The sequence below is a fragment of the Nicotiana tabacum genome, chromosome 12, assembly GCF_000715075.1.
Source record: "Nicotiana tabacum cultivar K326 chromosome 12, ASM71507v2, whole genome shotgun sequence".
In the NCBI taxonomy this organism is placed as follows: Eukaryota; Viridiplantae; Streptophyta; class Magnoliopsida; order Solanales; family Solanaceae; genus Nicotiana; species Nicotiana tabacum.
In genome coordinates, this window is record NC_134091.1 from 105,837,965 (window position 1) to 105,855,814 (window position 17,850).

At 41.1% G+C, this 17,850-nt stretch overlaps 1 protein-coding gene across 1 annotated transcript; it reads left to right on the plus strand.

Moving 5' to 3' along the window:
• The first annotated feature begins 1,476 nt into the window (after positions 1–1,476).
• On the plus strand, positions 1,477–1,869 carry LOC142167314 (uncharacterized). The gene has a single exon (XM_075227479.1). It carries the CDS (start codon positions 1,477–1,479, stop codon positions 1,867–1,869), a length of 393 nt encoding a protein of 130 aa, XP_075083580.1.
• Positions 1,870–17,850: the final 15,981 nt, after the last annotated feature.

A 17,850-nucleotide genomic window follows, 5' to 3' on the forward strand; every position in this document is an offset into this window, starting at 1 on the left:
ATAACACTGTTGGGATTACAAAGGAGAGTATAAAAAAAAATAGCTGACTGGGTACATAGAATGTTTGAAACATCAATAGAGGAGTTCAAAGTTACTCTAAACCATTCATGCCATGAGGTACCATCTCAAACATTAGAAGAATAAACACAAAGAAGATTGTCTAATGGTGCAATTTCTACTAGAGGATCATAATTGAGTGATGAAGTTGAAGTTATACAAGTTAATGGCTTAATTTTAAAAGCTAAGGAGGTTGGTGTGAAGATAGAATGCAGAAGTAAGATGATACATCAAGCCTAAAGGACACAGCCAACCCTAGCAAAACAGCTACAATGAACCTTAGCAGGTTCAATGAAACATTAAACCCTAATGCTGAGGGTGTACTTGTTGAGGGTATTTCTAAGGAGATTGATGGTAATGGTGAGCTTGAAGCTTCTCCAGGAAAGCTATTAGAGGCCTCAACAGTTTCAAATAAACCATTGGAAGCAAGAATGACCGTTGAATTTAATGGAACAATAAAAATAGTTTTGCCAGGAACAATAAACCCTAACCCTAGCTTGAGTTCTGGTGAAGATGAACGGTGCTAAACAAGGAGATTCTACAAATGTGTCAGTGAACCTTACTAAGCAAGATGATGTGTAGAACGCCTCTCAACATGGTCGGCTGGCAGTAGATGAGGTGTAGAATGCCTCACAACATGGTCAGTTGGCAGTAGATGAAGCACAACCAAACATAACCAATAAGGCAATTCAAATTGTTGAACATGCAGTTGATGATACATGCATCCTTGCTGGAAAAAGGTTTAGTGTTACAAGTGGTATATTGGATAAGGGAATTCTTATAAATCAAAGGGTTCAAAAGGAGTTGGGCATGACAACAAAGAATCATGAGCCAAAGCCTTTGTCTTTTCAGGTTGTGGACAATGACCGTAATGAGCAAGAAGAACTACGTAAAGATCTTGAGGAAGAGTCTAAAACCACTAATTTTCACCAAGTAGCCAGGGAAGGGGACATATCACCTAGAAGTGTTGACAAAATAAAATCAGCTACTAAACAGGCCAAGAAGCATAAGTGCAAGACCGTACCAGTTAGGGTACAATCAAAGAAGAGTGGGCTCTCTATTTTCAAGTAATCTCATTGATAAGGCTCTAATTTGGAATGTGAGATATATGAATACATAAAAAGATTTCCAGAGATTGATTAAACTCCTTAGAAAGTATAATATTTACTTAATTCGATTGATAAAACCTTGGCAAGACATCAACAAGTTCAAAGAATATAGAAGAAGGTTGGGGATTCATGATTCTCTTTCAAATATGAATGGAAATAGTTAGGCATTTGTTGACGAGGACATAGATATGGAAATCATGATGGACATGTAACAACAAATGACTCTCAAGTTATTTCATAGAGTACTGGGGAAGGAGTTGATAGTCACACAAATCTATGCCAAATATGATGATGTGGAGAGGATTAAATTATGGGCTCTTTATACCATCTAACTTCTGATATAGAACCACCTTGGCTTGTAAGAGGTGATTATAACATTATTTTGACTGAGGAAGAGAAGTATGGGGGTCTGCCTGTTTACCTTAGTGAAGTGGAGAACTTTGCACATTGTGTTGACACTTGTGCCCTCTATGATCTTGGCTTTAAAGGAAGTCTATATATATGGTGGAATGGAAGATGTGACGATGCTTGCATCTTTAAGAAGCTAGACATATTCTTAGCTAATCAACAATTTCAAGACCTATTTGCAGCTTTGGAGGTTGAACACTTAATCAAATATAGTTTTGATCATGCACCCATCTTGTTGTCTTATAATGTCAACATTGTCCAAGTCAAGAAACCATTCAAGTTTCTTAATTTATAGACAAAGCATGAAAATTTTTTGGAAGTGATGAAGGAATATTGGCACACGGGCATCATGGGAAACCCTTTCATCTTGCTCCAAAATAAGTTGAAAAATATAAAGAATGCACTGGCAGTATGGAGTAAAGCAACATTTAGGGACATTTTCAAACAAATTGCAACTTTGGAAGATGTTATCAAGGTTCATGAGACTGAGTTTGAATTTAATCTTACTGCACAAAATAAGGAAAAGCTTCATAAAGTCCAGGCAGACCTCACTAGATATCTACACTATAAGAGAAATTTTGTAGACAAAAAGCTAGCATGCAGTGGTTCAAGGATGGGGACAGGAATATTATGTTCTTTCGTGCTCATGTTACTGGAAGGAGAAATGGGTTACAAGTGCACAAAATCTTTGACAATAATGGTAATTGGCTTGACTCACAAGACGACATGGCTAAGGAGGCACTGGAGTTATTCCAAGCTCAGTTCACTGAAGAGAGGCTACCAACCAACTTTGACATTGTGAATCATGTTCCAATGTCACAACCCTCATTTTGGGGGTTGTGATTTCATTCAGAACCGGTGAGAAAAAGTCCTTCTGATTCTCTGGCGTAGACATGACTACTCGGGAACCTTGGGCTTTTTAATTTTAAGCCTATATAAAGGAGAAGGGGGGTAGAGGTATTGAAGCTCAACCTTCCTCCCCCGTGCATGCTGCCACCAAGCCGTACAGGGATAATACTTATTTCTTGCTCACATACTCATAATAAATCCATGAATATATGTATAAGCGTGTAATGACCCAACCGGTCATTTTGACTTTTAGAACCTCTTTCCCCTAAATAAAACTCCTCGTATGTGCTTTTACTAATTTATGACTTGCGGGGGTGGTTGGTTCGGGATTTGGAAGTGTTCGGGTTGAAATCGGAACACTTAGTTCTTTAATTTGGCTTTAAAAGGCAAAGTTTGACTTCGGTCCACATTTTAAGAAAACGACCCCTGAATCGGGATTTGACAAATAAAATAGGTTCGTATGATGATTTTGGACTTAGGCGTATGTTCGAATCGGGTTTTGTACAACCCGAGAGCATTTCGGTGCTTAATAGTGAAAATCAACTATTTAAAGGTTTAAGGTTCTTTAAATTTGGTTTGGAGTATGTTTTGGAGTAATTAAGGTCCGTTTGGAATTCAGAGCCTGGGAATAGCTCTGTATGGTGATTTAAGACTTTCACGCAAATTTTGAAGAATTTAAAATTTCTAAGTTGAATCAATTTGGTTTGAGGTATGATTCTTAGTTTTGATATTTTTTACACGTTACGAGGGTTCGAGCGAGTCCGTTTTATGGTCTCAAACTTGTTGGTATGTTCGGGTAGGGCCCCGGGGGTTAACCGGACTAGGATCAGACTAATTTTGAACTTGGGAGAAAATCTAAAGCTTTCTGCTTTTGATAGGATCGCACCTGCACAAGGGATGCCGCGTGTGCGAGCCCGCAGGTGCGCGGAAGAGACCGCAGAAGCGGACGGGGCGTAGATGCGACATACAAGTCACAGAAGCGGACTCGCAGATGAGAGTCGCTAACCGCAAAAGAGAACGGGGCCGGCTTAGGGGGAAGCCGCATCTGCGATGCCTTTTTCCGCAGATGCGAAGCCGCAGACGCGGCTTGCGAGCCGCAGATGCGAAAGGGCTGTTTGGAAGAATGTATTAAAAATCAGGGCTCAGCCATTTTAGCCCGTAATTCCTCTATTTTTTGGTGATTTTGGAGCTTTTTGAGAGGGGATTTCAACTAGCAACTTAAAGGTAATTTAATTCTATACAATTTGAGTTAAAAACATAGATTATGACCTGTAAATTGCAGGAATCAAGGGTTTAAGGAAAAAACCTAGATTTGTATAAAAATGAGATTTTAACCACGAAAATGGTTATGGAATTGGATGAAAATTGTATATTTGAGTTCTTGAAATTGTGGGTAACGTTTTCATCCGAAAGTTTCCGGAATCCGGGGATATGGGCCTTGGGTGAAATTTAGGAATTTACCATTTTGGGTTGGGTAATTTATTTAATAGTGTAGTTTCGAATTATTGAGCATGTATTAATTATTTTATATAACTTTTGGATAGTTTCGGATTTTTTCGGCATCGAATTGAGATTCTAACGGGACATTGTGATTGGAAAGTGGACTTTGAGACAAGGTACGTCTCTTGTCTAACCTTGTAAGAGGGAATTTACCCCATAGGTGATTTTAATTAATAATGGTTTTTAATTGTGGGGGTTACGTACGCACGAGGTGACGAGTGTCCGTGCGTAGCTACTAATTATGCTATGTCCGGGTAGTTTAGGAATTAAATCATGAACTACTTGTGATAATTGCATCTTTTATTTAATTAAATTATCGGAATTATATTGTGAATTGTTAGAAGAAATAGTAAAATATTGAAGTTTCATATACTTGAATTTTTGTACAAATCATTTGACTGTTAATAGAAATTGCACATCCTTATATGTTAGCCATATAATAATGACTTTTCATTGCGGAGGTTCATAAGAAAATGTCTATCTTTCTTGTTAGCGGGCCAAATGCCTTGGTAGTATAGATGCATCTGTGGATCATGTCGCACGTCTCTTGACAGTGTACACGATACTCTGGATCGGGCCGAACGACCTCGGCAGGAATCGTGCCTAATAAAAATAATTACACGATACCTTGATATGTTATTATATCTTATGAAGCTAATTGATAAATTGGAAATTATTGAAATTTATGAATTTATTTGATTCTGTTTGTTAATCGATATTAGGCTTGATACTTACTGGGTACACGTTATTTACGTACTCATGCTACGCTTGCTGCACTTTTTGTACAGGACCTGAGACGGGTGCTGTATGAGGACCTACCGGTGCGTACTCACGTTACCCAAAGGCTTAGTGGTGAGCTGCCTTTCTTAGCCGTTCTTCAGCAACTAGTGCCTCTTCTTGTATATGTATTATGTCTATTTTATTTCAGACAGTATTTAGAAATATTTGTATAATCTACTAGATGCTCATACACTCGTGACACCAGATCTTGGCACACATACTTGTAGAATTTTGGATTTAATTATTTTTCTTGGATTTTAATTTATCAGACCTTTCATATTTTCTTAATTGTTGCAAGTACGAAGAATTTTATTACTCGAATAATTTTCAAAGAAAATGAATACACGTTTAAATCACTAGTTGTCTTGCCTAGCTGTGATGTTGGGCGCCATCACGACTTATAGTTGAAATTGGGTTGTGACAACATGGTGTCAGAGCACTAGGTTCACGTACGTCTCACAAGTTATGATCAGGACTAATAGAGTCTTGCGGATCGGTACAGAGACGTCTGTACTTATCTTCAAGAGGCTATAGGGTGTTAGGAAACTACCTTTCTTTATCTCCTATCGTGCAATTGATGTATTACTAAATATTATTCTCTTATTCTCTCACAGATGGTGAGAACGCGCTCAAATGGGGTTCTAGACCAGGGAATAGCTACTCCCCCAGTTGTTAGAGGCCGAGGGAGAGCTCCGGCCCGTGGTAGGGGTAGAGGACGTCCCAAGATTGTTCCAGTTATGCCACTAGTGGATCTAGTGGATGATCTTGTTACCGAAGTGCGGGCGAAGTGCCCGCAGCCGAGCCAGCTCTGGTGGATTTCACATTCACACCGAAATTTCAGGAAGTCATGGGCCGTATGCTGCGGTTCATGTACACTATGACTCACGCCAGTTTATTTCTGGCAGACCCAGCCACATTTCAGGTGGACGGGGGAGCACATACCCCTATCGCTCAGGCCCATGGGCAGGCAGCCGTTGTATATCAGACCCAGGCTGCACTACCCATGGGAGGAGCCCAACTAGTGGCAGCAGCTACACTGAGCCCAGACCAGTTGCGGCCAGCGAGCCGCATAAGCTATTGGATAGATTGACCAGGCTACACCCTCCTGTCTTTGGGGATGAGCGACATGAGGATCCCTATGACTTCGTTGATCGGTGCAGAGACAAACTGCACAACATGAGGATGTTGGAGTCCCATGGGGTAGACTTTGCTACCTTTCAGCTGGAGGGTAGGGCCCATAGGTAGTGGCAGTCCTATCTTTTGGGTAGACTAGCAGATTCTCCTCCCATGACTTGGGACAGGTTCACCCATATTTTCCTGGATAAGTATATTTCACCCTCCCTGAGGGAAGAGTTGCGGTTTCAGTTTGAGCATCTCCAATTGGTTCAGATATCAATGACCGATTATGAGGCGAGGTTCTCTGAGTTATCTTTCCATGCACTTATGATACTCCCTACTGATTCGGAGAGAGTATGGAGGTTTGTTGCGGGTTTACATACTGGCATTCAGGCCACTATGGCCCGAGAGTTCGAGATGGGGACTTCTTATGAGTTGGTTGTGGAGATAGCCCGAAGGATTGAGGGTGTGCATTAGCATAGACGACAGCAGCTTATCGGGGATAAGCGGTTTAGATATTCTAGAGAGTTCAGATGTGCTCCGTCTGGTAGTCCAGTAGGCCCCCATTACCAGCACTACCGCCTCCTCGGGGTGCCCAGTGCGACCCTATTTCAGTGCTAAGCCAGAAAGTTTTTATCGCCCACCAACTATTCAGGATTTTTCCAGTGGGTATTCAAGTCACCAGGGCTAGACTTCCAGTCAGTATCCCATCGCACCGAGAGATTGTTACAAGTGCGGGGATTTTAGTCACATGTGGAGATTCTACCCCAGGCTTCGGGGTAAACCAGTACAATAGGGTCAACAACCTATGATTACCGCACCATTAGCTCCACCAGTCGTCCGACCACCCAGAGGTGGAGGGCAGGTGGGTACGGGTTGTCCTAGAGGTGGAGGTCAGCCAGGTGGCGCTCCAGCTCGGTTCTATGCTTTTCCAGTAAGACCAGATGCAGAGGCCTCAGATGCCGAGATCACATGTTTTATTTCTATTTGCGGCAAAGATTCCTCTGTATTATTTGATCCATGGTCTACATATTCCTATGTGTTATCTCTATTTGCTCATTTACTAGGTGTTTCTCATGAGTCCTTGAGTACTCATGTTTATGTGTCCACTCCTACGGGCGATTCTGTTGTTGTGGATCGGATCTATCGGTCCTGTATTGTTATATTTTGTGGTTTGAGATCATATTGGGCATGGGCTGGCTATCCCCATATCATGCCATCCTAGATTTCCATGCTAAGATTGTTATTTTGGCGATACCGGAGTTACCTAGGTTGGAGTGGAAGGGTTCATTTGTCAGCACATCCAATCAGGTTATTTCCTTTCTAACAGCTCGATACATGGCTGAGAAGGGTTGTTTGGCTTATTTAGCCTATGCTCGGGATACTACTGCAGAGACTCCAACTATTGATTCAGTGCATGTAGTTCGGGAGTTCACCGATGTATTTCCTTCAAATCTTCCAGGCATGCCACCAGATCGTGATATTGATTTCTGTATTGACTTGACTCCAGATACCCAGCCTATATCTATCCCACCGTATCGCATGACTCCAAAAGAATTGAAGGAATTGAAAGAACAACTTGAGGAGTTACTAGCCAAGGGGTTTGTCAGACCGAGTGTATCGCCTTGGGGTGCACTGGTATTATTTGTAAAGAAGAAGGATGGAACAATGCAGATGTGTATTGATTATCGCCAATTGAACAAAGTCACTATTAAGAACAAGTACCCATTGCCACGTATTGATGATCTATTTGACCAGTTGCAGGGTGCTAGGGTGTTCTCTAAGATTGACTTGAGGTCGGGGTACCATCAGTTGAAGATTCGGGATTCGGATGTTCCGAAGACTGCTTTTCAGACTAGATATGGTCATTATGAGTTTCTGGTGATGTCCTTCGGTTTAACTAACACCCTGGCGTTTATGGATTTGATGAACATGGTATTCATGCCATATATTGATTCATTTGTCATTGTCTTCATTGATGACATTTTGATTTACTCGCACAGTAAGGATTAGCACGAGCAACATATGAGAGTTGTGCTTCAGACGTTGCAGGAACAAAAGCTCTACGCTAAGTTCTCCAAATGTGAGTCTGGGCTAAATTCTGTAGCATTTTGGGGGCATATTATATCGGGTGAGGGCATTAAAGTTGATCCCAAAAAGATCAAGGCAGTTCAGAATTGGCATCGTCCCACTTCAGCGACTGAAATCAGGAGTTTCCTAGGTTTAGCAGGTTATTATCGTTGGTTCGTGGAGGGCTTTTCATCTATTGCAGCACCTTTGACCAAATTAACCCAGAAGGGTGCTCCCTTCCGATGGTCCGATGAATGTGAGGTGAGCTTTCAGAAGCTCGAGACAGCATTAACTACCGCACCAGTGTTAGTGTTGCCTTATGGTTTGGGGATGTATATAGTGTATTGTGACTCTTCACACGTCGGTTTGGGTTGTGTATTAATATAGGAGGGGCGACTTATTGCATATGCCTCACGTCAGCTAAAACCCCACAAGAAGAATTACCCGGCACATGATCTGGAGTTAGCTGCCATTGTTCACGCTTTGAAGATTTGGAGGCATTATCTTTATGGGGTGTCTTATGAAGTTTACACTGATCATCAAAACTTACAGCAATTGTTCAAGCAAAGGGATCTAAATTTGAGTCAAAGCAGATGGCTTAAGTTACTGAAAGATTATGATATTACTATCCTGTATCATCTGGGCAAAGAAAATATAGTTGCAGACGCCTTGAGTAGAAAGGCAGAGAGTATGGGTATTTTGGCTTTCATTTCAGTAAAAGAGAGGCCATTAGCTTTGGATATTCAGTCCTTGGCTAACTGACTCGTGAGATTGGATATTTCAGAGCTCAGTCGAGTTCTTGCGTGTGTTGTTGCCCAGTCTTCACTATTTGAGCAGATCAAGGCTCGCCAGTTTGATGATCCACACTTATTAGTTCTTCGAGAAATGGTACTACGGGGTGGTGCCAAGGAAGTTACTATCGGCAAGGATGGTGTTCTAGGACTCCAGGATCGTCTATGTGTTCCTAATATGGATGGACTGAGGGAAAAGATCCTAGAGAAGGCACACAATTCTCGGTATTCTATTCATCCAAGTGCTATGAAGATGTATCGTGACCTGAGGCAGCATTTTTGGTGGCGACCAATGAAAAAGGACATAGTTGAGTATGTAGCTAGGTGCCTAAATTGCCAGCAAGTTAAATATGAGCACCAGAGGCCAGGTGGCCTACTTCAGCAGATGACTATACAGGAATGGAAATGGGAACGCATTACTGTAGACTTTGTAGTTGGGTTGCTGCAGACCTTGCGGAAGTTTGATGCAGTTTGGGTCATTGTTGATAGGTTGACCAAGTCGGCATATTTCATTTCGGTTGTGACTACGTATACTTCGAAGAGGTTGGCCCAGATTTATATTTAGGAGATAGTTCGGTTGTACGATGTGCCAGTTTCCATCATATCAGATAGAGGCCCTCAGTTTACTTCACATTTTTGGAGAGCAGTACATAGTGAATTGGGGACCCATGTAGAGCTTAGCACAACCTTTCATCCGCAGACTGACAGGCAGTCGGAGAGGACAATTCAGATTTTGGAGGATATGCTCCGGGCATGTGCAATTGATTTTGGAGGTCAGTGGGATCGTTTCTTGCCTTTGGCCGAGTTTGCTTATAACAATAGTTACCAATCCAGCATCGAGATGGATCCATTTGAGGCTGTATATGGTCGGCGATGTCGTTCGCCCATCGGATGGTTTGAGCCCGAGTGAGGCAAAGTTATATGGTACTGATTTGGTAAAGGATGCCTTGGAAAAGGTAAAGTTGATTCAGGAGCGACTTCATACAGCACAGTCCAGACATAAGAGTTACGCGGATCAGAAAGCGCGTGATTTATTCTTTATGGTAGGTGAAAAAGTTCTTTTGAAGGTTTTGCCGATGAAGGGAATTATGAGATTTGGTAAAAGGGGGAAGTTGAGCCCAAGGTTTATAGGCCCATTTGAGGTGTTGAGACGAGTTGGGGAGGTTGCTTACGAGCTTGCTTTGCCTCCCAGTCTATCGAGGGTTCATCTGGTTTTCCATGTATCTATAATCCGGAAGTATCATGCTGACCTACCACATGTGTTAGACTTAAGCACAGTTCAACTAGATAAGCGTGTGGGTTATCAAGAGGAGCCAGTTGCCATTGTTGATAAATAGGTTCGCCAGTTGAGGTCCAAGAAGATTACTATGGTAAAAGTCCAGTGGAGGGGCCAACCAGTCAAGGAAGCGACTTGGGAGGCCGAGGAGGACATGCGGAGCAAATATCCGCACTTATTCAGCACTTCAGGTAATATTCTAAACCCGTTCGAGGACGAACGTTTGTTTAAGAGGTGGTCTAAGGGTGTAATGACCAAACCGGTCATTTTGACTTTTAGAATCCTGTTCCCCTAAATAAAACTCCTCGTATGTGCTTTTACTAATTTATGACTTGCGGGGATGGTTGGTTAGAGATTTGGAAGTGTTCGGATTGAAATCGGAACACTTAGTTCTTTAATTTTGCTTTAAAAGGCCAAGTTTGATTTCGGTCTACATTTTGAGAAACTGACCCCTGAATCGGGATTTGACGGTTCCAATAGGTTCGTATGATGATTTTGGACATGGACGTATATTCGTATCGGGTTTTGGACAACCCGGGGGCGTTTCGACGCTTAATAGTGAAAATTAACTATTTAAAGGTTTAAGGTTCTTTAAATTCGGTTTGGAGTAGGTTTTGGAGTAATTGAGGTCCGTTCGGAATTTAGAGCCTGGGAATAGCTCTGTATGGTAATTTAAGACTTGCACACAAAATTTGGTGTCATTCCGAGTAGTTTAAGTATGTTTCGGCGCGTTCGGAGTAAGTTTGAAGAATTTGAAATTTCTAAGTTGAATCAATTTGGTTTGAGGTATGTTTCTTAGTTTTGAAATTTCTAAGCTTTCTTCTTCTGGTACGATCGCACATGCGCAAGGAAAGCCGCATGTGCGAGCCCACAGGTGCGCGGAAGAGACCGCAGAAGTGGAAGGGGTGCAGATGCGACGTACAAGTTGTAGAAGCAGACTCACTGATGCGAGCCGCTGATCGCAGAAGCGAACGGGGCCGGCTTAGGGGGAAGCCGCATCTACGATGCCTTTTTCCACAGATGCGGAGCCGCAGAAGTGGCTTGCAAGCTGCAGATGCGAAAGGGCTGTTTGGCAGAATGTATTAAAAATCGGGGCTCAGCCATTTTAGCCCGTAATTCCTCCATTTTTTGGCGATTAACTAGAAACTTGAAGGTAAGTTAATTCTACACACCTTGAGTTAAATACATAGATTTTGGGTAGATTATAACCTGTAAATTTTGGAAATCAAGGGTTTAGGGGAAAAACCTAGATTTGTATAAAAATGAGATTTTAACCACAAAAATAGTAATGGAATTGGATGGAAATTGTATATTTAAGTTCTTGAGATTGTGGGAAATGTTTTCCTCTGAAATTTTCCGGAATTCGGGCACGTGGGCTCGCGGTGAATTTTAGTAATTTTACCATTTTGGGTCGGATAATTTATTTAATAGTCTAATTTTAAATTATTAAGCATGTATTAATTATTTTATATAACTTTTGGATAGTTTCGGATTTTTTCGGCATCGAATTGAGATTTTAATGCGATATTGTGATCGGGAAGTGGACTTTGAGAGAAGGTAAGTCTTTTCTCTAACCTTGAAAGAGGGAATTTACCCCATAGGTGATTTTAATTAATAATGATAGTTAATTGTGGGGGTTACGCACGCACAAGGTGACAAGAGTCTGTGCGTAGCTACTAATCATGCTTTGTCTGGGTAGTTTAGGACTCAAATCAGGAATTATTTGTGATAATTGCATCTTTTATTTAATTAAATTACCATAATTATATTGTGAATTGTTAGAAGAAATAGTAAAAGACTGAAGTTTCATATACTTGAATTTTTGTACAAATCATTTGACTGTTAATAGAAATTGTACATCCTTATATGTTAGCCATATAATAATGACTTCTCATTCTGGAGGTTCATAAGAAAATATCCTCCTTTCTTGTGGAGTGGGCCAGATGCCTCGGCAGTATAGATGTATCTATGGATCGTGTCGCACGTCCCTCGGCAGTACACATGACACTCTGGATCGGGCCGAACGACCTCGGCAGGAATCGTGCCTAATAAAAATAATTACACGATACCTTGGTATGTTATTACAACTTATGAAGCTAATTGATAAATTAGAAATTATTGAAATTTGAGAATTTATTTGATTCTGTTTGTTAAGGAAATTTTTGTTGTTCATATAAATCATGTTTAATTAAATGTTTTTATTTTTAAAATTTATTGACCCATAGGGAGAGTCAAAGCCGACCTCTCGTCACTACTTCTTCGATATTAGGCTTGATATTTACTGGGTACACGTTATTTACGTACTCATGCTACGCTTGCAACACTTTTTGTGCAGGACCTGAGATGGGTGCTATAGGAGGACCTACCGGCGCATATCCATGTTACCAGAGGCTTAGTGGTGAGCTGCCTTTCTGTGTCGTTCTGCAGCAAGTAGTGCCTCTTCTTGTATTTGTATTCTATCTATTTTATTTCAGACAGTATTTTGAAATTTTTGTATAATCTACTAGATGCTCATACACTCGTGACACCATGTCTTGGCACACACACTAGTAGAATTTTGGATTTAATTGTTTTTCTTGGATTTTAATTTATCAGATCTTTCATATTTTCTTAATTGTTGCAAGTACGAAGAGTTTTATTACTCGGATAATTTTCAAAGAAAATGAATGTATGTTTAAATTACTAGTTGGCTTACCTAGCTGTGATGTTGGGCACCATCACGACTTATAGGTGAAATTGGGTCGTGACAAAGGGTGTAGGATTACCTTTTGGAATAAATCTTGCCAAAATCCACTTTTGAGTTTTTGAAGAAATTTCTTGAAGATCTAAGGATTTCATGGTGGATTGGGTTTGTTCTAGAGTGGAAATGATAAAATGAAACACCAAATTAGTAAGGATTACTCACCTTGGAGATGGGGGGAGTTGGAGGTCTTGAGAGAGTGGAGGAAACCCCCAAAATTCGGCCAAGAGGAATGGGGAAAAATGAACCCCGAAGTGAGTATATAATATTTTGAACGCCACAGGTGCCATGGGGCGCTACCTGTGGCCCTGTTTCCAGAACCTCAAAATCCTAGTGCCAGGGCTAGCGTCCCACGCTACCCTGGGTGATGGTGACGGGAAATCTTTTCTATTTTCCCCGGGTCAAGGTTATTTCAGCAACCACCACTTTCACACAAGATTTATTCAAGAATTTTCCCGAGGTACCAAACCTCGAAATCACAAATGACACATCGATTCAAGCCTAAGAAACTTACGAACTTCCGAATTCCAAATTATACATTCGATGCCGAAACCTATCAAATCAATCCGGATTGAATTCAAATTTTGCACACGAGTCATAAATGTCATAATGGAGTTGTTCCAATTTCTATAATCGAAATCCGACCTCGGTATCAACCAATCGACTTGCGGTCGAATTTATGAATATTTTGAAGAACTTCATTTTCCAACTTTTTGCCTAAATGTGCCGAATTATCCTATGGACTTCCAAATACAAATTCAGACATACGCCTAAGTCCGAAATAACCATACGAAACTATTGACATCATCACAATTCCATTCCGGAGTCGTTTGCTCAAAAGTCAAACTCCAGTCAACTCTTTTCATTTAAGATTCAAAAATTAGAATTGTTCTTTCAATTTAATTTTGGATCTTCCAAAAACCAAACTCGACCACACATGTGGGTCATAATACACATTACGAAGTTGTTTGGGACCTTAAGTCTTTGAACGGAACCTTAATTCTCAAAATGATAGGTCGGGTCGTTACATATTTTAGCTAGTTCATATTTTTTTCATATTGTTAGATATCATTTATTTTTTGTTAATATTATTAAGAAAAAATACCACTAAGCACACTGCTTGGTGGTATATTAGCTTAAAAACACCCTTAATAATATCTATGGTATGATTGAAGAAACAAAAAAAGTAAAGAAGTTTTATGAAATATAGCTCAAAGTAGCAATATAGAACAAGGAAAAGCAAGCCAAGAGATATAGAGAGAAAAAGAGGAGAGATTCTTATTTCTTCCACGTATTCAAGTGTATTTTTTCAAGAATATACAATATCACTTCTCATCCTCTATTTATTGTATTACATAGAGGTATACCAAAGAATACCATACATATGTCATTCAACGTGTCATTAAGCATTTGAGATCATGGAGGAAGATTATGGGGGAGGTTATGGAGTTACAATTAAACTCCATAAGAATTAGAGTAGTGGGAGTTATGGAGATAATGGAGAAGAGTAGACATCCACCATAATTTAATATTTATACCACTCCCCCTTGGATGCCCTGTCACGACCCAAAATCCTAACCTGTCGTGATAAAGCCTATCGTGGTACCAGGCAAGCCGACATTAATGAAATAATTCCAACACTTAACAGAAAATGGATTTAAAATAGTTTAAATGATAACAACTTCCCATAAATAGGATAGAAATGCAAATTACAACGCGAAAATTCCCAATATCGGGGTATCACTGAGTACATGAGCATCTATACATCACAAGTCCGAAAAATACTGTCTATAAAAATCTGAAACCAAATACAATAAGTGGAAAGATAGGGAAGGAGATACAAGGTCTGCGAAACGCCGGCAGCTACCTCGAAATCTATAGAAGATCAACTGTGTGCGGAAATCAACACCCACTGTGTCCGGGAACACCTGGATCTGTACACGAAGTGTAGGGTGTAGTATGAGTACGACCAACTCAACAAGTAACAATACTAAATAAAGAACTAAAAGTAGTGACGAGATTCACAGTTATAATTCAATTACAGTGATTTCAACATAAGAAAGTAGGCATGCTTTCAAGTTCGATAATTAAGGCCAAAACAGTAATTTCACGTCAAGTTCAACTGAAACACAGTGCAATATCTTTCAGAAATTATAAATATAGTGATACATGATAGCTTAGTGCAACAAATATGAAATTAAATGCATCCTCTCAGGGCCATAGTCACTCATCCCTCACTCAGCACTCACACTCGGCACTCGCACTCAGTAGGTAACTGCGCTCACTGGGGGTGTGTACAGACTCCGGAGGGGCTCCTTCAGCCCAAGCGCTATAATCTACATGGACAACTCATGTGCTAAACGGACAACTCACGTGCTATAATATAATATCTGGATCCGCACAGACAACTCACGTGCTTCACGGACAACGTACATGCTGCACGGATAACTCACTTACTATAGTATAATATCTGGATCCGCACAGACAACTCACGTTCTGCACGGACAACTCACATACTATAGTATAATACCTTACAATCAGGCCCTCGGCCTCACTCAGTCATCAACCTGTCCAATCTCTCGGGCTCTCAGAACTCATAATAAGCAGCCCAGACAACAATGATATGACGCATCGAAAATGAACAATAAAGACTGAGATGTAAAATACAAATAAACTGTGACTGAGTACAAAACAACAATTTAGCAGATAATTCAACATGTACACGACCTCTGTGGGTCCCTACAATGCCAGCACGTGGTCTAAACATGATTTGTGGAGCAATTTCTCTAATACATAGAAAATGTACAAATAACAATAGATTATACAACTACACGGTTCCACAGAATTTGACCGAGTGGCAATTCCTACGGTGCACGCCAACATGCCCGTCACCTAGCATGTGCATCACCTCAAAACCAAATACATGACACGTATTACGGGGTTTCGTACCCTCAGAACGAAATTTTGAACTGTTACTTACCTCAATACGAGCAAATCTCTACTCCAACACACCATTGCCTCGCGAAACGGCCTCTGAATGCCTCGAATCTAGCCATAAACAATGCGATAAAATCAATACAGACTAAAGAAATCAACTCCATAAGAAAATACTAAGTTATTAATCAAAATCAAAAATCAGCTCAAAAGCCGGCCCCCGGGCCCACATCTCAAAATTTGATAAAAGTCACAAAACTCAAAAGCCCACTCAACCACGAGTCTATCCATACCAAATTTATCAAAATCCGACACCAAATCTTTACCCAAATCCCCAAAACAAACTCTCCAAATCCCTAGCCTCAAACTCCTAATCTACACCTTAAATACGCACCAACTAGGTGGGAAACTCAATGGGGAAGCAATATTATTGATAAAAAATAAGCACAAGGGATTTACCTCAAGAATCCCCTCAAAAACCCTCTCAAAAATCGCCTAAACCGTGCTTGAAATGAAATGTTTGACATGAAGCCAAAATTGCGAACCTATGTTTTTAATAATCTGCGCAGGCTTTTCACACCTGCGGCCATATGTATGCACCTGTAGAACCGCTTCTATGGTCAATTCCACGCTTCTGCATAAGTCACTTAAATTCCTTCGGCCCGCATCTGCACTCCATGTTCCGCACCTACGGAGCAGCTTCTGCGGCCTTCCATCCGCTTCTGCGAATATAGGCCCCTCTCTCAATTCTGCCTCTGTGGAGCCTCGCTCGCACCTACGGGCTCGCAGATGCAGTTAATTCCTCGCACCTACGCCCTGCCCAGGTCATCCCAGCTCCGCTTCTGCATAAACCCAACCGCATCTGCGGCATCACAGGTGCGGAAAGGACCTCGCACCTGCGACCTCTGCTCACCTCCTCCCTGGCCGTTTCTGCGGTTCACCTCTCGCTTATGCGAGATCGCACCTACGATCCCCACTCTCCAGGTACGATTACACGAGAAGCTGGTGAGCTTCAACACTTCCTTCAAACTTCAAATCGATCCGCTAACCATCCAAAATCAACCCGAGGCCCCCGGGACCTTAACAAAACATACCAACGGGTCCTAAAACATGATACGAACTTAGTTTGGCCTTTAAACCACCTCGAACAACATCAAAAGCATGAATTGTACATAGATTCAAGCCTAATGAACTTTAAACTTCTAATTTCTACAAACGATACTGAAACCTATCAAATCACATTCGATTGACCCCAAATTTTACACACAAGTCACAAATGACATTACGAACGTACTCCAACCTCCAGAATCGGAATCCGATCCCAATATCAAAGAGTCCACTACCAGTCAAACTTTCCAAAAATTCCAACTTTTGACATTTGAAGCCTAATTCCACTACGGACTTCCAAATCACCATCCGGGCACGGTCCTAAGTCCAAAATCACCTAACGGAGATAACAGAACTATCAAAACTCCATTACGGAGTCATTTACTCAAAGATCAACATATGGTCAATCATTTTAACTTAAGCTTTCAACCTCGAGACTAAGTGTCTCATTTCATTCTGAAATCACACCGGATTCGAACCGACTACCCCAGCGAAAGTTGGAAATATGAAGGTTTGGAAAGTTCATAAGTTTGACCGAGGGTTGACTTTGATGATATACGGGTTCAGATTGTGGTTCCGGAAATTTGAATAGCTTTGTTATGTCATATGGAAATTGTGTGCAAAATTTGAGCTCATTCCGGGTTGATTTAATATATTTCGGCACGCATTTTGGAAGTTGAAAGATTCAAAGTTCATTGAGTTTGATTCGAGGTATGATTCCTCATTTCGATGATGTTATGTGTGATTTGAGGCCTCGAGTAAGTTCGAGTTATGATATGAGACTTATTGGTATATTCAGACGGGGTCTCGAGAGGCTCGGGAGGGTTTCAAACATGATTCAGATCATTTTGGAAATTTTGGTTAAGACTGGATTGTGGCAAGATCTGGTGTGATTGCACCTACGGCTGGTTTTGCGCATGTGCGGTGGTTGTAGAAGTAGAAGTATAGTCTTACCTGCAACCAAGGATGAGCTGGGCTACCTCCGCAGAAGCAAAATTTGTAGCGCACATGCGTGCGCATAGAAGCAAGATCGTTAGCGCAGGAGCGGAGGTTTGCGCAGTTGCGCGTTCAAGTGTCGTACATGTGATGTCGCAGGAGTGGATGTTTTTCCAC

Excerpts from the sequence above, each read along its gene's own strand:
- LOC142167314 (XM_075227479.1), top strand. The coding sequence starts at position 1,477 with ATGGGCTCTTTATACCATCTAACTTCTGATATAGAACCACCTTGGCTT.